The 23,224-nt window shown below is 36.5% G+C and overlaps 1 protein-coding gene across 1 annotated transcript; it reads left to right on the top strand.

The window, feature by feature from the left end:
- The first annotated feature begins 17,548 nt into the window (after positions 1–17,548).
- LOC133334666 (protein NipSnap) lies at positions 17,549–20,026 on the top strand. The gene is made up of 6 exons (XM_061542998.1): positions 17,549–17,598; positions 17,674–17,853; positions 17,928–18,096; positions 18,159–18,283; positions 19,671–19,813; positions 19,877–20,026. The coding sequence occupies exons 1-6, from the start codon at positions 17,549–17,551 to the stop codon at positions 20,023–20,025; spliced, it is 816 nt and encodes a 271-aa protein (XP_061398982.1). The 3' UTR covers position 20,026.
- The last annotated feature ends 3,198 nt before the right edge of the window (positions 20,027–23,224 follow it).

Genomic DNA, 23,224 nt, shown 5'->3' with positions numbered 1-23,224 from the left:
AAATGTCAACGATTCGGCCATAGATGCTGTCGACACTAGACCCTTGTGGCAGCGTAATGATCCAACACGTATACGTCACATTCGTGGTATCTTAATGGAAGACGAGGAGGAATCCGAAAAGTATCGTAAAAAATTGGGCCTTGACAAGGTGGCCGATGACGAGGGAGAGGAAGACGACGAGACGGATGACGTAGAGAAGGAAACTAATTACATTAAAGGCTATGAATTCGGTTGTCTACATTGCAATCATACATGTGAAAGGATCGATGAATTATATGCAACACATTATCTAAATGCCCATAGCATGCCAGTGGAGGTGACAAAACCTTTTATGTTTCGTTTATTAAATCGTGTTTGCTGTCCAGAATGTCGTAAATTTACGGGCAATTTCCATGAATTGCAAATTCATTTGTTGAAAGCCCACTACACCCGCAACTATTATGCCGCTGATATTTCCATTGCCGAAACGGATGATAATACTCAACGTTTAGTCTGTGGCTACTGTACGGAATTCACCTGTTCGAAGCCCGACCAGCTGATGAAACATTTTCGCCTTAAAGATTCACATTCACCCCAAGATGTAAATATTAAGAATATGACCCAACTGGCGGATATCTTAAAACTGGGCAACAATGAAACCTATTTCCAGTGTACAATGTGTTCGCAATTATTCGGTGGCCGTGTAGCCATTGTGCAACATGCCATCACTATGCATTCCAATGATGAGGGTTTCTCATTTAAGGAACTGTCGAAGCAGATAATATATCAATGTTCTTTGTGCCAGCACAGCACGACCGCAGAGGAAGATCTACTGCGACATATGATCGATCATTATGGCCGTTTTAAGAGATGTCATTTTTGCCACGCCGAACAGGAGTCGTTCGAACGGTATATGCAACATTGTTATGCCGAACATCGTGACGATATAAGTCACTTTAAGAGAATCTATCCGATGGCAAGTTTGGAACAATTTCTGATCGAAATGTTGGTAATTTTCCCCAATGGTTTGGTAATATCAAAGAAAAATCTGGTGAATACCAAATATGGTGATCGAACGATTATAAATAAGTTATATGAAGATATGTATAAGATATCACAACAACCACCCATTCCACGACTGTCTATCGCACGACTTGTGGCTAGGAAATCCATTGAGGCTCATCAGAAACCAAAATCGGGTAACACTTCCCCACAATATTCGATGTCAGAAGAATTAAATGTTGTTCCTCCTGCACAACAACAACCCAAAAAAATAACTAAACGTCGTTGTACAGTTATTTCGACCTCCGGGCATTCAGACGATATAAATAATAGTGGTGGTGTGGCTACAAAACGTAAATCTTCTGTGGTTGAGGAACATCATGAAAGTTCCTCCTTCAATCAATCGACAGAATTTAATATGCCTTTAGCAGCAACACATGCCATGCGTATTAAGAAACGACGTCGTACTGTTGCCTCAGACAACAATGACAAATTACAGCCGTCATCAGCCACATCCACATCATTGTCCTCTTCACCCTCACCTCCTCAGCATAATCCAGCCACAGATGATGAAGGGTATCTAAGTAAAAAATCAAAATTAACTTTGGAGACTGTTAACGCGTCTCCATCAACATCCCTAGATTTAGAACCATTTTCCTTTTATGGTATTAAACCAGAACCAATAGATTTATCTAAAATCTATACCAAAGTAGCTATAGGCGGTATCAATACCCCCTTAACCATAGATAAATTTAAATTACTATTCAATATTGATTGTCAACTGAAATTGACAAGAGTTAAATGTAAAACAAATAATCATGTAGATGATGATGATGCAACAAGCAGCACAGTGCCGAACTATATAGAATATAAGCACATAAAGAAGGCTTGTCCGGCAAGCCATAAAATGAAATTTGCATAAATTTAGAAAGAAAGAAAAGAATTTTTGTATTTCAAAACAAAAAACAAGTTATAAACTTCCTTGAAATAGTAGTTTTACCTATTCTTTTTTTAATTTTTTTAATAATTAAGCCATAAAATTCCCATATCAAAGGAATTTTTACTCACTTAAAAAGAAATTACTTTTAAGATGATAACTAAGAACAAGTGTATATATCTTGCATACACATCTTTATCGGAATCAAAAAAAAAAAAAAAAAAATATATTTAGTTAATATTTTTCTACATTGTTTTTTAACCGCTCACACAAATTGTTTTGCCATTTCCTTTTTTTCGTTAGGACTATATATGTATGTTAAAAACAATCAAAAGGTCCTGGCTTTTCTCCTGTTATTGTTTTTAAGTTCCTTTTTTATTAATTCTACAAAAAAACAACAACAATTTTGAATTTTTTTATTACTATTATTATTATTCCAATACTTATTATAATATTTTATTGAAATAAATGTAAATAAGTTATTATTAAAATGCAAACAAAAAAAGCTCAATGTAATGTTTATCTTTTGTTATTGTAAATTTTAGTGGTGGTGTGGTTAGTCCACACTACCGTTTTGTTTATTCTGCAGACATGATTGGTGGCTCAGAATATATAAGTGTAAGTGTGCAAAAGTGTTTGAGTGATGCAAATAAATATGTATTTGTGTGTGTGATATGAAACAGTTGTGGTTATTAGAGAAGTGTATGCAATACAAATTGTGAATATAGTATGTGCGTGTGTGTTAAATTAATTCATTAAAATTTGTATCCTGATTAGAATCGGAATAATAACGAGGGAGAGAATTAAGAGTTTCAAATATCTAAGAATTACCATTACTGGGCAATGGGGACTACACAAAAAAGATAAGAGTTCTAATTGAATTGGCCAGAGATGCATTTTTGAAGTACAAACTAAATTTTACCAGTCATGATATAAGCCTTGAGACGAAGATTCGCTATATAAAAACATCTGTTTGCCAATTTATATCGTCCGATATAAATAAAGCATTTGAAATGCGGACATATATGCGAGTTCTAACAAATCCACAGACATCCCACGTTTCAAATGTTGAAGAAAAGACCTTACATGGATTGATAACATCAGAAAATGGACTAGTATCCAAAATGTATCAAACCTATTAAGCCTAGCGGGAGACAGAGATGCATTTGTAGATGTACTAAACGATTTTTTAAACGAAATCATTAACATTTTAAATTGTATTGGTCATTTGTATTCGGAAATCGAAGAGAATAGAGAAGAATAAGAAAAAGCCGGCATCCAAAATCAGTGAAAACGCAAGATGCCCCTCAGCAAACACGTTCGTGAAGATATCTAGCGCAAAATATTAAAAATAATTATCATGGCCGTGTAGCTCGTAGAAAGCCCTACATAGCTGACGTCAATTTGAAGAAATTATGGACTTCGCTAATGAGTACATAAAACATACTTACATAGTCGGCTTGTGACAGAACATTTGTTCCATAAGCCGAGTTTAAAAAATATTTCCAGGTGATTCGGTCTTTTGCGCAACTCTTCCAATTTAAAAGATCATGTTCTGAAATGTTGTCTTCCACTTGATCTTTCCATCGAATTCGTGGCCTTCCCTTTCTGCGTAAACCATTAGTTGGCTCGCTTTTATATGCCTTTTTTGCTGGGGCATCCTCATCCATTCTCACAAAATGACGTAGTCGCTGCAGTTTCGTACCTCTGCCGATGTCCGAGAATAAATAGTACAGCTCATGGTTCATTCAACAGCGATATTCACCATTGACGCAGATCGTACCGTAGATCTTCCGGCGAATTTTTCTCTCAAACACTCCAAGAGCTGGCTCATCTGCTTGCGCAAGTACCCTTGCTTCAGATTCATACAATAGCACGGATAGTATCAGCGGCTTTTAGAGTGTGATTTTGGTCTGGCGAGAGGTGGTCTTGTTTTTGAATTGCTTACTCTCAGACCATAGTAGCATCTGTTGGCCAACACTATACTTCTCCGAACTTCCAAATTGATGTCATTAGTTTTATTTATGGCGGCACCGAAGTATGTAAAATCTATGACTACCTCGAAGCTGTAGTTTTCAAGTTCAACATGGTCTTTTCGCCATTTACTGGCAGACTCCTCAATTCGTTCAAAAGTGGCTGTTACCGCTCGCAATGTTCGACCCATTATAGGCGAGGCGAGTAACATATTCTTTTTGGTGTACAGAGTATCATTTCTGTTCACATTTGCATCTCGTATGACCTTTTCCAGCAGGATGTTAAAAAGCTCACACAGCAAACTGTCACCTTGTCTGAATCTTCGTTCGATGCTAAAGGGCTGCGAGAGGTCCTTTCCGACTTTAACTGCTAAATTTGCGCCAGCTAAAGTTATCCTGCATAACTGTATAAATTTCGAAGGAATGCCGAACGCAGACATGACTTTAAACACCTCAGAATGGATAAGCTATCGAATGCGGCTTTATAGTCGACGAAAAGGTCGAATGTGTCGATGTATTTTTCGTGGGTCTTTTCCAGAATTTGGCGCAGTTTGAAAATCTGGTCTATAGTGAATTTGCCAGGTCTGAAGCTGCATTGATAAGATCCAATAACATTAGCCTATGTCGTTCACACAGCACCCTGGATAGCTCTTTATATGCGATGGGAAGGACTCTAATTTCCAAGTTGTTTATAACTCGCACAAAAATAGAAATAAGGCTGATCAGGTGAAGAATAGAACTTACATGGATTGATAACATCAGAGAATAGACTCCAGTTACATCCAGTCTCTGAGATGTAACAATATTTTAAGCCTGGCGACAGACAGAGATGTATTTGTTTTAGTATTTTAAATTGTAACTAATTTGTTTTAGTCGCTTATATTCGGAAATCGAATCGGCATCCAAAAACATTGAAAACTTAAGAGGCCCCTCAGCAAATTGGCCGAAAAGAATGGATTTCGCTCATGAGTACATAAAAAGTTTTGCATTTTTGACACAAAGCGAAAAAATTTAGTTTGACGAAAGAGTGGAACTATGCTAAATAAAGAAAATCTCGTTTGAGACAATATGACGAGGTTCTTCAAAACAAAGGATACCCCACAAGTTACTAAAATTTGGCATATGATATCACAAAATCACTTTTTTATGATGAAATAATTTTTTAAACAGTGAGCGGAGCTGCATAGTCGGATGCGAGATCGACCATAAGACACCCTACACAACTACCACTGCAAAGTCTACTGTGCCACTTTTCAATTTAGAACATGACATTTACATCGAAGGTAGGCGCATCCCCTCACCGTCCATAATCCGAAAAATCCTTGGGGTGGTCTTCGATAGCCTTCTTTATGTCTCCTCGCATTCTAACTACAACAACCAGAAGGTGAAAGCAAGGAATAAAGTTTTGAAAGTTTTGTCTGGCTCCTCCTGGGCCATAGGTCGTTCCATCCTTAATTATGCTGCCCCAATCTGGACTTCTTTCCACAATAGAGATCCTTACAAACTACACAAAATTATGTACTCCGAATTGTAACCGCCTGTGTTGTTGACTAGACAGTTCCTGCTGGCATGCTATCTGTCGTGTCTTGTCAACCATCACAGTGATGGCAGATCCACCACGTCCGAGTGCATACAACATTATAATTGGTATCAATTTGAAGGTCCACCACTCCGCTTGTATATACTACAAACCATACAATAAAGGTTGTGTGCTTCAGGAGAGAATCCATACACCATATAAAGCAAATTTTGCAATTCTGTGATGTTCGGTTCATAATTGTGGCCTCTAGAGCGAACGAAAAAAAAGACAAAAAATAAAGTTTGTAGTCCATTGATCCCCTAAACCAAACATTACCAAAAACAATAGGTGTCTGTTTTGGCCCGATCCAAGTGTATAAACGATTATTTATTATGCGGCACATGAGAGCAGTGATACGTTGCGTGCTCGTCAGTTCCATAACACCAACCACACATACTGTAAGACTGAAATTCTCTGTAGTCCAGGAAACTTCAATATGGTATTACAATAATCGTGTTCTGCAGCAAGAAAATCGTGTCCTACAGTGATTGTGAATATCCAGTAAACTCTGTCCGGAAGCCATAAAACTATTATGTCAATGCTAAGGGTTGGTTTGGTTATTTGAGCCAACGATTTTAATCTTCCTTTTACTATGAGACAACAGCGAAGAAGTTCTATCTGAACCATCGAGATCAGAATGGATTGCTTCCGGCTTCACTTTGTTGAAAGCTCCTTCAACGTCAAGGAACGCAGCCAATGTGTAGCCGGAGGTCTCCATATTCATCTCGATAAGTCCGACCACCTCATGTAAAGCAGTATCCACTGCTTTGACTTTGTTGTAGGTATACTGAGATTTGCTAATTTTATTGGGGTTGATAGTATATTTAATTTCAGATTCTAGTAACCTTTCTAATGTCTTAAGTAAAAAGGAAGAAAAGCTAATTGGTCCATAGTCCTTAGGTAGCGTATGAATCGAATTCCCGACCTTCGGGATGAAGGTCACAGTTACCACTTCCCATAGACTTGGTATGTACGATAAAAGCAGACAAGCCCTACAGATGACGAATACTTTTTCATCGGTGTTCTGCAACATGGCTGGTATTATGCCATCTGGACCTGGGGATTTGTATGATTGAAAGCTATTTATTGACCATACCAGCTTTGGGTAGCTTATATAGTTCTTTATCAACTTCTCCTCTTCCTTGGTTCGAACCACATGCCGATGTGCACTGCGCACTTCCTTATTATGGTCCATACAACCAGGGACGTGGATTGATTATAGCAGATAAGAGTCTCTCTGTCTGAGTTTATCCACGTCCCATCGTTTAGTACTTCCTATAGATTTTGGATCTTAAGTTATCACTCTGCGAAATCTGGCTGCTTCATTTACTATTTCGATTGACTTGCTATAGCAAACACAAGACTCACGTTTAGCCTTCTTCATTGCACTTTTGTAGCTATTGTACTGTTCGCCGTAAACGTCCTAATCTATACTAAGTTTCGTCCTACTAGCTTTATTATATGCTTTCCTAGCAGCCTTCCTCAAGGATGGAGGATTTCTTAACCACCATACCGGCTGAGTTTTTTTCCCAGGACAAGAAGCCTTATAGCTCCTCATAAGAGTCACTGTGACTCAGGGTTGTGGATACTTTCCTAACATTGAATTTATCCCAGTTTATCTTCGAGAATTCCTATAAGGTTCCTGTTTTCGTCTTGAGGTAGGAATCTGGGAAAGTGTCATCCTATGGTACGAGAAGGAGCATTTTTCAAAGACTTTCTAGTTCGTAACTCCAGAGTCGTCCATATTTGTGACGATTACGTTAATGACTTCGCCTCTCGCTCTATTTACGAACTATGCTGTGTTGCCCCTATTACATATCCTAAGATTATATCTAAGTATACAATCAAATATGGACTCACTTCTTGGATTGCTGTCACTGCTACTCTTATTAAAGTATAAATAGTTTGCCCAGTCAATTTTTTAAGTCTCAGCAGGACTTAATGACTCAAAGCTCAAACCGAACACCATTCGGCTCATTGTAGAGTAACACTCATAACTCCACCCTGGCAAACAGCCCTGGAAACATATATAAGAATAGATGCGCGCGAATTGTATACAATGCGCATGTATAAAACGTCAAAAACATGTCAAACATTTGGTACCTCCTCTATGCAGTCAACAAATGGGAAATGTTTTAACTCCACTTAACTGACACTGTACAATATGTCGAAAAAATTGTCTCCTTCGATTTGCTTTCAATACAAATGTACAGGAATACATACTTATTCCTGTACAAGAAACCTGCAAAAAAATTTTCAAATTCAAGAGTACTCCTACTCGTGAATTTTTCTTGTAGTTTCTAGATATGGATAATTGTTTGAGGTTCTAAAATTCAAATATAAAAGGCAACATTTTCTTTGGATAAGTGAGTCTGAAAATAATACCAACGTCCGAATCTAAATTTATTTTGCACTATGACTCAACGAGCATGAGACAATTTGTCTTAGCTCTTATATAGGATGACCTTTAGCTCTTATAGAGGAAGATCGACATTCAGTTCTTATAGAGGAAGGCCTTAATTCGTCACTTCTTGAGGAATACCATCAGCTCTTCTAGAGGAAGACTATAAAAAACGTCGTATAGGAAAAGACCGTGGGTTCTTATAGCGGAAGACCTTCAGCTTCTCTAGAAAAATACCTTCAATTCTTCACGCGGAAGACTGTCAGCTTCTCTTGCGGAAGATTTTCAGTTCTTCTATTGGAAGATTCTCAGCACCTCTGGTGTATGTCAGATCTTCATCTCATATTGAGGAAGGTCTTCAGTTCCTCTTGAGGGAGTCCTTCATTTCTTCTTCAGCTCTTCGAGAGAAAGGCTTTCAGCTCTTTTTGAGTATGGACATCACCTATTACAGAGAGAAGTGTTTAGTTCTTTGTGGATAAGGCCTTAAGCTCTCCAGAAGAGGGCTCTTTTAGAGGAGGACCATTAGCTTATGTAGAATGTGGTCATCGGCTCGGCTAGTAGGATGACTTCAGCTCTTTAAGAGGGAGCCTTTCAGATATTCTAAAGAAAGACAAAATGCTATTCTGGAGGACGACTTCCAGCTTTCTTGAGAAATGTATACAGATCTTTTAGAGAAAGGCTTTCGCCTCTTGTAATGAAAGGCCTTCATCTCTTCAGAAGAAATACCTTTGGTTCTTCTAGCGAAAGACTTTTCTCTCTTCTAGCGGAACATCCTCAGCTTATCTAGAAGATGTCCTCAGCTCTTCTAGAGTAAAGTCTTCATCTATTCGGCGTTTTAGTTCTTCTTAAGAACAATCCTCAGCTCTTTTGAGTAAGACTATCGGGTCTTCTAAAGAAATATCTTCCGCTCATATAGACGAAAATATTTAGCCCTATTATAGGAATGCCTTCAGTTCAAAATAATCTTCTTAATACAGAACCACACAGACCATTAGATCTCTATCTATAATATCTTCAGATCTTAAGAAAACTTTTAGCTCTGCTACAAGAATATATTCAGACACAAATAAGATTTATATTCAAACACCATCGATTAAAAATAAAACTAAAACGACAATGTATTTATAAAAGCATAGCTAATCGCTGCTAAGAAAGGCAATAAAATTTTTTGTAAAAGTTGAATGAGCATGGAAGACACCATATACATGAAAAAAATGTAAAAGTTATTGATCCAGTCTATTTGGCTTAAATAGGACTGCCAATACTTTGGAAAAAAGAAGGTGGATGCATCATTCCTCGCAATTACCGGTGGATGTGCCGACAAAGAGATATGAACACCTAAATTATACCAAATAAGATTCCTACAAACGCCAATTCAGTCTGTCAAGTCGGAAATGGGTAACGTCCGAAAGTTAAGGATAATTGTCCTCATTTGAAATTCTACAATATGGCGCCCAAACAAAGAAGTCACCATGGCTTTGGCCATAGCCAACTAGAATATGGGAAATATTTCAATATATAGCTGTGTTCCCAAACCTGCAATATAGTACTATGTTGTACTAGTTTTGTAATTTTTGCTAGAAAAGCGTTTCCTTACGCCGAAAAGTAGGAAAAATTGAAGTTAATTTTAAGGGAGTTAAAACCAAAATGGCGTTCTCTTCTCCTATTTTCTGCAAGACCAATTTGGCCTAGCACGAAATAGTAAATGTAGTAAATTATGAATTTGACATTTGATTGCCAGAGATATACAGTCCGAAATAAAGCATATGGAAGTTAGTGCTTCAACAAAAGGGACACACGCACACACATTTGCTTAAAAAAATCAAATAAGAAATTTAAAAATGGACAAACAGATTTTTTATTCTCTTTTGGAGGATAGCGATGATGAATGGCTGGCAGAAGATTCAGATGAAGATACTATAGAATGAAGACTTGGGTTGGGTTGGTTAATCGTACTAACCAATGTGTGTACATTGGTCCAAAATATCTTGGGCTTAAGTCAAGTTTAGAGGCTTTGACATTTTTACAGTAAGTAGTCCTCGGTGAACTGATTACAGTGATATATATTTTATGGGGAGAAATGCATATTTCCCGAGATATGGGCCTTGAAAGTTCGGAGAGTATGTTGTTTTAATCAGCCGTATCATTTTATCATTTTAAAGGTTATGGTTTGTGCTATATAACTAGATGAAGAATATATCATCATAACGTATATAAAATTAAAAAAAAGAATTTGGATTGCGTAGCCATGTAGGCGCCTGTCATATGTGAATGTCTTATTCTTAAGTTCCCTTAAAAAGTACCCGAAATAACCTTTTAATGATACCCATATTGCCTTGGTGGCAATAGAAAAAGGATTGTTTTAAACAAAATATTTTCCGAAATGTCAAGGCCAATATCTCGGGAAGTATGGGATAGTGGGATAGAATGTGGATAGTGGGATAGAATGTCACATTTCTCGGTCGAATGAAAACAAGTTACAAGTTAGCCAATACGAAGATATCGTATAGTTTTGGGTATGTTGAAACCTAAGTGTTTGAAATTTTGAATTTAATTTTCAAAGACTTTAATAACTTATTATGGAAGATTAGAAAAGTTCGGCCCGATATCATATAGAGTATGTCAAGAATGAGTTTACACATGGATAATTATATTATAAAGATGGGCCCACCAGAGTTTGGCGCAATCCTTTTTGTGGCTTCTTATAAGTGTGGCAACGTTATGACTGCAATATAAGGTGAGTGTCACAACATTCCGAACAAGTATAACTTTTTGCGGATTCTGTCATGTACCAAACCATGTACCAAAAAGCAAAAAAAAAAAATGGAGAATACTTAGGCTTCGTGGCCTCAAACCACCATAAAAATTTAACCCAATTTAAGGTAGGGCTGGAATAGATTTCAACCCAAAGAACTGTGATGCTGGATGTCTGGCACTTGCTGAGGGAAACCTTAAAATTTCCGGGTATGGAATGTATTCCCAAGAGGAATTCAACCCCCTGATTTACTTGGTCTGTTTTTGCACATGTTTGACTAAGTGAGAATATGTCGGCAGAACAAATTAAGGAGTTAGATTCCACCGAGAGTTGGAGAGTATTCCCACAAGTTCAAATAAAAGTAAAAACCTACAAGAGAAAAGAAAATACATTAATTTTATAATAAATAACAATATGGCGCCCAAACTAAAGAAGCCCACGTGGCGTGAGAAGTTAGGAAGAGTAGGTGTCTTTGAGTGACCGAATCAGAATCTAATTAGTCCTCCGAGGTGTTGGTGGGAGTTCCGAAAATCCGAGAACCCATTCAAATTCGGACCAAATAAAAGTTTTAGAAACCTCAATTCAAAGTAGAAAAACTATTCAATATGATTGTGAGATATGTTTATAATTTACGCCGGTCGGACCATATTTCCGCTCATGCAACCATTTTTTTAGGAGTTCCTTTTTCTATATTTGTACAGCAACGTGTTGTTTCATTTCTTTACAAATCGGGTAGTTTACAACTTCCGGGATTCCTGAGAGGTCGTTTTTCTACACCTTTATACGAAAGATCTTATATTGTCCGTTCTGCACTTTTGTGGAATCAGCTTCCAGTTGAGCTGTGGAATTTTTCTTTTTCTCGCAGTGTATTTCGCAGCAAATTTGAAGAATTTGCTATTAATAATGGAATTGACTGATGTCGCAATCATATGATTTACCAACAATAGTCGCTAACTACGATGTTCTTTTTTATGAGGCTGGCGAGCCTTATTTTTGCATTGTAGTCTGTTATTTAAAATCCTTATATAAAGATTGAATTGTATAGCTTTAAGACGAATTTTATATTGTGATGTATTTGTTTGTAGTTTTGAGCATATTGCGATATTTATTGGCCAAATGGCTTGACCGCAATAAATGAAATAAATAAAATAGATTTGTCAATAAATTTGAAGATAAAATACAGAAAACTAACACTACAGAGAATATGACGGAAGAAAATCCAACCACCGATGGTCAGATAAGGGACTTCTCCCAAACCATTAATGTAAAGACTCCGGTAAGAAATTCCGTAGGTAATTAGTCCTCCGTGGTGCTGGTGGGAGTTCCGAAAATCTGAGAACCCATTCGAATTCGGACCAAATAAGAGTTTTAGAAACCTCAATTCCGGTCGTTAAGTCGGAAACGGGTGACAACCGAAAGGCATTAGGGGAATTATAATCAGTTTTGAAATTGGCTATTGAGGAATTCTACGAATTAAACCCCAAATCCCAGTAATCTGGGGAATGAATCAAAGATGATCCAACATAGGAACGAACCAAACCCAACAACGCCTACGGCATATTCTACCAATGACACTGCTCCGCGTGTTAACGGAGACACATGTAAGGGCACCTTCAGGCATGGCATGTTATGTTGGCATTGTTTAATGTAAAAGAATAAAGGAGAACGGCGTCCAAAATCCCGTATTAAATTGAAATTTTATACAATGCCAACTTAACATGCCATGCTTAAATCCTCGTATGTGTTTCACCCTTTAGACCCCCCATGGCAGAACATAGGAGGAAATTTTTTTTAAAGCGAATAAACAAGATAGGTTATGCCCTGATGGAAGCCAAAATGGGTAAGGTAAGGTAACCTAGGGGAGTTGCCAATCTCCTACTAGGCGCGTCTTCCCGGGTGGCGGATGGAAAGGGGGTCTCCATGATGTGCAGGGTGAAACTGACCTAGGTCAACTTTTCTCTGCACTTCGTGCAAACCTTGGGGATCTTCGGAACCCCCGTGAACCAACATGGATCGGGGTAGTGCCCTTAAATTAATAAACTACGATGGTCAAGAAAATAAAAGGAATAAAGATACGGTGTAGGAGGTTAATAACCCAGTACCTGCAGCAATCGTTGGTGAGATCACAAGCCACGTGTCGTCAAGATCAAGCGATTGTGATCCGGCTGTTCTAGGTGTGTATGCCTTGGCACCTGTAGCTGTATCTGCTACAAACGCATCAATTTCAAACCCGAATAATGTTGACGAACCCTCAATGCAATCGATAATCGAGCAAGTCAAGACTGATGCAAATCAGTCTATGATGGAGGAGGGAGGGGACGGCCTACACGAGACCCATAACGCTATTCGCGATAGTTTAGAGGAGCAGAGTAGGGAAATCTTCGACCAGTTAGACAGGCTTGTACCGGAAGAACAATGTAGGGATACGCTTCCGGAGGAACTGCTACTAAATCTTACCCTGACTGATGATGAGCTGGACACAACGGTGATTCCGTCCAAGTCTACACCGGGTGATTGTTGTAGCCTCAACGAAGGAACCATAGATCTTGTTGACCGACCGACTTTAAGTCGGACTCAAACAGGTCCTGTGTCGGCACTTGCCGACAATAATCTTCAAAGACAAACGGCGACGGAGGCGATGACCGACGATGAGGATTCTATCGAGACCACAGCAACGGACAGCGGCTCAAAGGTTGGAAATGCCCGTGAAGTATCTGATGCGAATCACTACAAACGTGCTGTTTCGTATCTTGGCAAAAAGAAGAAGGTACAGGGGTTGGGCCCTTGAGCTTACCTACAGCTGAATAGTAACTGTAGTGTTTTCCAAGCTGAAATCTTCGCATTTTGGAAGGCAGCAGAATTGATAAAAAGTCTGGATGCAGAGATCATTGAACCGGTGACTATCTGTTACATCAAATCTGAGGCCGTCCTCAAGTGTAGAACAGTTTTGGAAGAACTTACTACAGCTATCGGCTGTGTTTGGTACCAGGACACCGTGACATCATGGGTAATGAAAGAGCAGACGAATTATCTAGACGAAGATCTTAATCTACAGAACTAGCAATTGATGGCTCAATCACACCACCCCCATATGTCATTTTTATCGGGGCTTTGAGGCGTTTTTCGACGAAATAGCCTATGAACTTTGGCACAATGTACCTAGGTGCAGTGTGTATAGATCTATTTGTCTATCTGTCTACCAAAAGGACACACTCACTGTTGAACCTGAGCAAAGCTGAAAAAGGACAAGAATCATTACCGGTCATTGCAATATCAGGGCCTTTACCAGTAATTGGGACCATGATGCTACTGATTACTGTAGACTCTGCGTTGACGAGGAGGAGAGGGAGACAATTGAGCATCTCCTCAGACTATCCTCCGATCTTAGTTTCCTCTCAACAACGGAATCTGTTTTAACCTACAGCATAATTAGAAACCCAAAGTGGTTGGGAAAGTGCAACCTTGACACGTAATATATCTTCTGTCCGGTCGCTATAGCCATCGATACTTTCTCATGCTTATCTTCTCACACTCCCTTGCAAGCTTGTCATCTCTCTTTATCCCCCCTTCTTTTTTGTCCCCTTAGATCTCACCATATATTTTTATTTTGGTGGATGATTACAACGGACCTACCGGTTTCAGAGTACTGCAGCCACATTAATGACTGCACATCCCCAAACCTAACCTAAGGTAACCATACGTCCTCTTTTTTAGAGGAAAATCATCTATTTTAATTGGCTGTCATCAATAAAATTCCTTTAGGAATTAAATACCAAATATAATTTATAGAAAACTTTAAATCGTTTTTTATTGCACATTTTTGGTCTGTTACCGTACTGCAAGAATCTACTAGATTTTACTATTTTCTTCGATAATATAAAGGAAAATTCGGTATCGTAGTAAAAAGGAATAGATTCTTACATGGCACAATAAAAATGTGGTCCATTTAGCTATATGGAACAATTTGACAGAAGGTCGAGACAAAAAAAAAATGGTGGTTGTTGTGATACATCACATCATGGATTCTTAAGCGGTGTACACACTATCATTTTTGACTGTCAGCTTTTTTATCGATTACTGACTGTCCAACAACCATAAATATTTTTGTGGTTACCTGATGAATGACAAACATGTGAGGCCACACTATCAAACAAGCAAAATTTGAGCAAGAGTGCCATTCAAAAATGCTAGTGTGTACACCGCATTACGGAACATACCATTTGCTTTTATAAATCGATATAGTTGAAAATGGTTAATCTAAACATAGCCTAACGGTTAACTATACTCGATTTATCGATTAGTGCAACTATCGACCTAAGTATCCCTAAAAAATTGCAATAAGAAAATAAAAAAGAAAACAATAATACAGCAGAGATGCAAATTTTTATTTAATTAAAGGCAGTAGTGTGTGGAGTGTGCAAACAGATCGAGCGACTGACTGGGAGAGGAGAATTAATAATTTTTTATTTCCTTTTCTTCACTTTATTTCGGCAAAAAAGTGTATTTGTTTTTCATTTCATTTACTATCAATCAAAAAAAAACGAAAGAAAGAAATTGACATTAGTTTTTCCGTTTTCAAATTGTAATCGCAAATTTTTTTAAAGGTAAGTTGAATGTGATTTGCAGCGCAGCAACACAATACTTAATAATAAAATGTTTAATCAAGATTAAAACCGAAGAACACAGTACAATAACAACGAGCGACAACAATTAGATAAGCCGCCTTATAGTAACAATTCGAAAAATTATTGTTTTTTGTTTTGCCAAAAAAACGCGAAAATAAAGAATTGTGGCCAATTGAACTGTGAACCAAAAATAACTTTGAACACATTCGCGTATATATACACGTACGTACATATATGTATGAATTTATACATATACAATGTATGCAGATTTCTGTTAAAACATTTGGACAGAAAACCAATAACAAGAACAACAACTACCGCCAGCACAACGTCAACGCTGCTGACTGCGCATCACTCTCCTATCAGACCATCTAATCAACGAAAAACATCTGTGCAGTCATTAGTGATGTGAAAAAAAACAAACGACTAAAAAGCAACCGTTGAATTTTCGAACAGGTTGGAATAAATAAAAAAAATAATAACATAGCAAAAAAGAAGATACAGTATGTAAAGAGTCAGTTTACACATTAAATAAGTAACACATTTCTTTCAATCTTTATTAATAAACATAAATGTTTCGTTCTTAAGGTACGTTTACATTGTACCGGATTACCTAGTGGGTTTAAATTGTCAATTCCATTGTATATATGTCAAAAAAATCCTCATAAAGTAGGTTAACCCGATGGAAACGAGTACGTGGACTTCATTGCTATTAACCATAACCCAACTGATTCTTACCCCAAAATTTTGTACATCTGATTTGAGACAACACGACAAATCTTCGGTAGTCACATCTTGGCAAGAAAAATGGAAGTATTTATGTCAGACGATTATATTCATTTCGGAATGTTAAAATGCCCCGAAATGTCGCAACAACAACAATTAGATTTCGATTTGGCCACAATCAAATGAAACCTAATCTTCACAGAATTAACATAACAAACTCCGACAGATGTGATTTTGGTGACATCCAAACTATGGACCACATCGTCGTTAATTGCCCTGTCATTGACCTAAATACCAGACGTTCTTTATTGCAAAATCTACAAAAACTCTGAATTTATCCATAAAACACACAAAATCCCATGAAATATATTTATACCCGTGAAGGTGGCAACATAGTCTCAGTGTCTCACGCCACTTTAAATTCCACCCCAAACACGGTGGAATTAATATAACAATGAAAACATATGTCAGAAGAATAAGTAGGTTAAAACATCCAATAATTTTTCGAATTTCGGATCAAACTTTCGACAAATTTCCGAATTTCCAATAAAAACAGCCGAATATATGTCGATTTTTTTGAATGTTCCTTTGGAGTTTTATCGGAATTTGTGCAGAAATTCGCAAATTCCTTTAAAATTTCCCGAGTTTCTTTAAGAATTTCACAAAGAAACTCAAATATTCCTTCCTTTTTGAATTCGTTGGCCCTAATTACAATACATAGGCATCAATTGTAAAACTTAAATTTAATGAAAAGAAAAAGGTTTACTCTTTTTTCGTCGACTTCAAAGCTGCGGATTGCTTGTTGATAATATTAATTTTTTAATTTTAATTTAATTTTTATTCAACAATAACATGTATACTAAGCCTTCAGGCCGAATAAGATGATACATTATGATTAACAAAATGAATTAACTACTCCAACTTCAGACATGTTGAAACTAAATCAATAAAAAAAACTAAAACTAAAAAAAAACTAAAGCCAAATTTTTGACATTAGATTTGAGAAAAAACAGCTGACTATTGCTAGCTGGGTGACCTTATTAATAGATCTTGCACCGTCTTGTGTGACTACCAATGTTTGCGTGTATGACCTTCATTGGGAGACAAAAAATAAAACCGATTCAACGGTTGTTATTTTGGTTACACTAGCCTGCTATACTACCAGTGAAGCAAGCACACAAGAACAACAACAAAAAATAATATTTTTTTTCGCAAAAACATATTTACTGATTTGTCCGACAATATTTTCATTTATTGTTTTTCGCACATCTATCTCGTCCATTAAAAAAAAAACAATGATAATTGAACTTTTTACATGCCTCTAGATTTCCATCTCTCTGTACCCAAAGTGACAAAAACACACACACGGAAAAACAAATTTAAAACGTTAATGGAGAATTCAAAAAAAAAGAGTAACTTTGGTCACATTAGAGGTTATAAAAAGGTCATCATTCTTGCAAACTTAACTCAACTCGCGTCACATGGAAACATTTCAAAAAATATGTGTTTTTTTAAGACATTTTAATAAAAATTTTATTATTTGATTTCAGGTTTAAAAAACTTAAACAAAAATGTTGAAACTAAAGACCCTTGCAAAGGCATGCAACTCAACTGCACTGCGGTAAGTAAAAAAATAAAGACAATTTTAAAATGCATTTTTCCTGTTTAATAAATTTGATTTTCTTTTCCATTTTAGTTCCATTTCTACGACAGCACCTGTTAACGAATCCGATTCATGGTTCTCCAAGCTATTGGTACGTAAAATTGAACCAACCAAAGAATCACACAGTCGCATGCTTAGTGACAAAGAAATTATCTATGCCTTACATACGCACAATGTCCGTCCAGATTCCATGGAAGATTATTTAAAGAACTAGTAAGTAGTGTATGGCCGCCTCCTAGTTACCATCACCAACTAATTTTATTAATAATTTTGTATACTATTCTTAGCAAAACAACTGTAGAACTGATCAGAGATAAAAAAGCAAATCTTTCACAGGAATTGGTTGCCTCATGGACGGTACAAGTTGGTGATATGGATCAATGTCTGCATTTATGGAAATATACTGGTGGTTTTGAGAAAATCGATCAAGCCAAAGAAGATTTGTGGCATGATCCGGTATGTCATAGATTTGCATTTCTTAATTGTTATTGTTTTAAAATAAATGTTATTTTTTACAGGAATACTTGGGCTTAATGAAGGATCGTTCCAAATTCCTTAGATCTCGTCATTTGCAATATTTGTTGCCATTCAGTTATTGGCCTCAAATTGAAAAACGTAGTGGCAATAATATTTATGAAATGCGGTAAGTAATCGCATACAGGGGTAGATACGCATATACCATTTCCAATTGTCAGGGGACGCTTTAATGATAATTATTTTAAAGACGTTCAGGTACCGGCCATAGAGATATGAAAATAACTTTTGGATAACTAATATGTTATTAATTACTAATATGTTATTCGACTGTATTTTTTATCGAATACAAGATTCTTTTTACCTTTGGTATATAATTTGCAACAGCCTCATTCACAAATAAGAAATTTTATTTGAAACCGATTTGATAAAAGGGTGGTATTATCAAGAAGCACAAAAAAGGAGACAAGACGAATGTGCCAGAGGAATATGTCTCCTTCCTATCGTATAAAGGCTATCCAGCGAGCTGTGTGAACGACTGAAGCTAATGACCAATGACATTATTAGACCATACAAATGCGGCTTCAGACCTGGCAAATCCACCTTTGGACAGATTTTTACACTGCGCCAAATCCTGGAAAAGACCCGTGTTGTTGTATTAGTCTGGAGCACATGCGCAAGCTGATGAGTCAGCTCTTCGAGTGTTTGAGAGAAAATTTCTCCGAAAGATCTATGGGCCAATCTGCCTCGTCGATGAATATCTTCATCGAATAAACCATGAGTTTTACCATCTATTCTCAGACATAGTCATAGTCAAAAGTATTGAGCAGCAGGGACAAGGCCATGTTGTGCGAATGGATGAGGATGCTCCAGCACAATATGCCTTTTTTGCTGGAGCATCCTCAAAGCGAGCCAAGTGATGGTTCAGGCAGAAGGGGAAGGCCACATATTCGATGGAAAGATCAGTGGAAGACAACATCTCGGAACCGATGCGCCTGGAAATCTTTTTTTCCTCCGCTAATGGAACAAACGTTCTGTCATAAGCCAGCTAAGTAAGGTTGACATTTTGACATTTAGTTGAGGAATTTGTTAAAAATTTCTTACTGTCGCAACCAATGCTCCTTACCGGATATAGGTGGTTATCACAGTAAAATATTTTTTTAACAATTCTTCAACTATATATCATAAATGCATGCTTCTTGATAAGTCCATTATTTTATCGAATCGGTTTCAAAGGAAAATTATATACCAACACCTAAAAGTATGCAAGAAATATGAAAATATTTAAATATTCAGAAATACTGTTATATTTAATTTGTGAATATGTCTGGATTTTAAATAGGCTAATTTAATAGCCATAACTTTATAGTTGTATGCCACCTACCTCATCAACCCAGTATAAACCAGGACTAAGGATTCGACAATTTCCCATGATTGGCAATAGGAGAATATATTTTTCATCATTGTCGTCTTGATTGCAATTCTATTATTTTTCTGCATTTTTTAATTTAAATTTCACTAAGTTCTAATTGCTTTTCACATTTATATATATGCAGTTCTTATCGTCTGAAACCTGGTACCATGATTGAATGGGGTAATAACTGGGCCCGTGCCATAAACTTCCGTAAAAATAACAATGAAGCCTTTGCTGGATTCTTTTCGCAAATAGGTCGTCTCTACAATGTTCATCATATTTGGTGTAAGTATTCCATTTCCTTCTTTACCAAAATAACTTAATAAAAATTGCATTTATCTTTTGCAGGTTACAAATCATTACAGGATCGCAAAGAAACACGTGAAGCTGCATGGCGTTCACCCGGCTGGGATGAATGCGTTGCCTATACCGTCCCCTTGATTAGAGAAATGCACTGCCGCATTTTATCGCCCACAGTCTTTTCACCAACTCAATAGATTGGTGTGACGGTGTGTGTGGGAAATATGGTTTCTAATTTGTTTTGTTGTGGCTGTAGCGCCTTTACACTAAACTAACGATTAACGTACACTTGATGCAACAAACCGAAATGTTATAAACATTGCAATTTGAGCTTCAACGAGGAAAAACGCACATTTATGCATTCATTGTTTTTTTTTTTTCTTCTTTCTTTAAAATTACTCTTCTCTCTATTAGCTTTGAAAAAAGAAATTATAATAATTGTTATCATATACATATATATCTATTCATATACAAGCAAAAAGTTATTACTAATAGAAAACTTTGTTGGAAATATCTAAAGAACATGTTGAAAGGTAAAGAATTGTTAAAAGATCTTTAAATATATAAAATTCATATTATCAATTATTATAAACAAATAAAACTGTAAAGCAGCATTTATATTATAAAAGAAATAATAAACTAAGAAGCAAAAAAAAAAGATTTTTTAAAATACAAAACAAATTGTGAAGTTTTATTTATTTTATTATTTTTCAAGGAAGACTTACACTTCCTTGTTGAAACATATGGATCGAGCTCTTTTAATTTCAATATTATGGTTGTGAAATCAAATATCAAATATTCATTACGTTTCAAATAAAAAATTAAAGATCTATCGGTCGATTTTCCTTCGTATTGAAAATGGTGTAAATATTCAATTTATCATGAAATTAGAATTCATCTAGATCTAAATAAAAACAATACAGCGCAGCATGTTAAAGACCATCAATCGTCTAGGGGAGATCGGTTACATAGAGATGAACATGAACATTTTTCGTTCTTAAAAATGTGAAATCACTGGGAAAAAGAGGGAAAGGTAAAACGCGGAAAGAAGGGTAATGGAAGTTAGTAAAATGTGTAACTTTGGTTAATTTAGCCATGTCATATTAACATATCTCTTTGAGGTCTATTTTAGAGAAGAATTCTACGGAATGAACTGGTTTTACAACCATGAATTGGCATTAGGATTTCAATTATATTAATTTCAATCGAAAAAATCGCAACAGAAGTTAGTTGCCCTTTGGCTTACAATTTACTTCAATTTCCTAATGGGAAATTTTGAAGCAGCAAATCCTTTTGCAATGAAAAATTGACATTTTTAACTGTATTTTTAGCGTATTCAAATGGATAATGAGCTAGTCAAGACTGATACTAATCAGTCTACGACTGACAGGACTTCAAAGGCAGACCACGACTGAAGCGATGTCCGACGATGGGGAATCTATCGAGACCCCAGCAACGACACAACGATTCAAGTGTCGGAACTGCCTGAGAAACATCCGATGCACTATAAACGTGCCGTATCTGCGCAAATGCGAATTTGCTTTCGGCGAGGGAGGTTCATCTCATCAAAACAAACAGCTCGATCAAAAATCTCTAAGGAGACCTTTAAATGGAACTAAAGGTACGTTTATGCTTATACGTCAAATATAATCCACTGGATTTGTGAACAGGATTAACGTGACGAATGCGCAATGGAATTGGCATTTAAGATCGAGTGGATTTAATAGTTTAAACGTAGCCTAAGTAGTCGAGCCGGCGAAGCCCACTGTCTCTGACAAAGGTGTGAAGCTGACTACAAATCCGAAGCCTAACCCGAATCAAAAGGCAATGTAAAGGGTTTTTAAGAACACCCCGACACAAACTGTTATTTATAAGGGCGATCGACGTGTGAAGAGCTCTGTCTCAAAGCCCGCTTCTACGCCAATTGACAAAGGTGAAGTGGTTGGTACCGTAACCTTCACCCAAGAAGACGACTTCGCATCTGACTGACCCATGATACAATAATAAGGTGACGTTTACTTGCCTTTGTTTTTGTCTCGATTATCTGTCAAATTTTTCCATATACATAATATTTCAAATGGTTGGCAACGCTGCACATCGAATTCAAATAGAAATTACCCACTTTGACAGTTAATCAAGACATCAGCTGCGCTAAATGGACTACCTATTCATTGTGCCATGGACTGACCCATCGACCTCGTATGGCGCTGTCGTTGAACAACAAATTGCGGAGAAGAAACCTATTACAGAGAAGGCATCAACCTGCTCTGTAAAATTGTATCATGGTTTCTGAGGTTCTAAATTTTACTACGATAACCATTTTTCCTTTAAGATATTGAAACAAATAGTAAAATATAGTAGATTCTTGCAGTACGGGATTATTGTTTTCACCTTTGAATACCACAATAAAAAATCTTATTGGAAACCACTGTTTTTACTATTTTCTTCGATATCATAAAGGAATAAAGTGTTATCGGAGTAAAAACTAGTAGATTCTTGCAGTATGGGAACATACCATATATGTTTTGTAAAGCCTTTTCCAACAAAAAATTCTTTTGAATTACACTTATATCGATAGCAGTCGTTTTAAATAACGTTCAGATTTATGAAATCTACACGATCTCAGAAGTCAATGTCATGACCAAAAGGTCTGCTCCCGCACTGCTAATATCTACAAGTTTTTAAATTTAAATTTAGAGTGCGTGTAGATTATTAATCCACTTGATTTGAACCGTCAATTCCACAAACATCGTAAACGTCACGTTAATTCTGTTCACAAATTTAATTTGAATTTACATTTGAAATCGGGTGGATTTCGTAAATCCAAATGCCCATTTTTTTATATGGAATGGGCATTTGAAATCAATTTAATTTCGTAGTCTGATATTTGACAAATAAAAGTGGAACAAACATTTGTCTCAAAGGACGCCATTTTTTCCTTTTATAACACATCGCATTGGAAATTCCACTTTTCAAATTCTGTAAAAACTTGAAAGTCTCTAAAACTAAGCTGCTAATAAATCATATGGAAAAATAAAACACGACTATATTTCGATAACAAAAATCGTTTCTTGTGTATTGTGATTGCTCGATAATTTCATTTATCGATTTATCACAAGAAAATGTCGCACCAACGTCGAATGTCAAAAGAGGTCGGCTTTGTTCTCTCGATGGGGCGAGATTTTTTTTACCAAGAAAATACTGAATATTTTTTTAAGTAAATTATGGCCAAAAACAAAACATGAGGAGCAAATATAAAGTGTATAAATAAAACTCCACGATATAGAGAAAAGAATTCCCCCAAAGAAAATAATGTAATAATTGTGCAAGTGAATGAAAAACGAAATTGCAATCACAGCCAAGAAAACAAAGGCAAAGAAAAAAATTGGGAAAAAA

Source organism: Musca vetustissima, unplaced genomic scaffold (genome assembly GCF_032173495.1).
Source record: "Musca vetustissima isolate MV318-11 ecotype Yass unplaced genomic scaffold, APGP_CSIRO_Mvet_v1 utg40127, whole genome shotgun sequence".
In the NCBI taxonomy this organism is placed as follows: domain Eukaryota; kingdom Metazoa; phylum Arthropoda; class Insecta; order Diptera; family Muscidae; genus Musca; species Musca vetustissima.
The sequence above is the reverse complement of the archived record's forward strand: the minus strand, read 5'-3'. Positions and strand labels throughout refer to the sequence as shown.

Bases quoted from the DNA above. Each gene is read 5' to 3' on its own strand.
- LOC133334666 (XM_061542998.1), top strand. From the start codon at position 17,549: ATGTTGAAACTAAAGACCCTTGCAAAGGCATGCAACTCAACTGCACTG. The intron at 18,097-18,158 runs GTATGTCATAGA...TATTTTTTACAG, and splicing joins AAGATTTGTGGCATGATCCG to GAATACTTGGGCTTAATGAA. The intron at 19,814-19,876 runs GTAAGTATTCCA...TATCTTTTGCAG, and splicing joins CAATGTTCATCATATTTGGT to GTTACAAATCATTACAGGAT.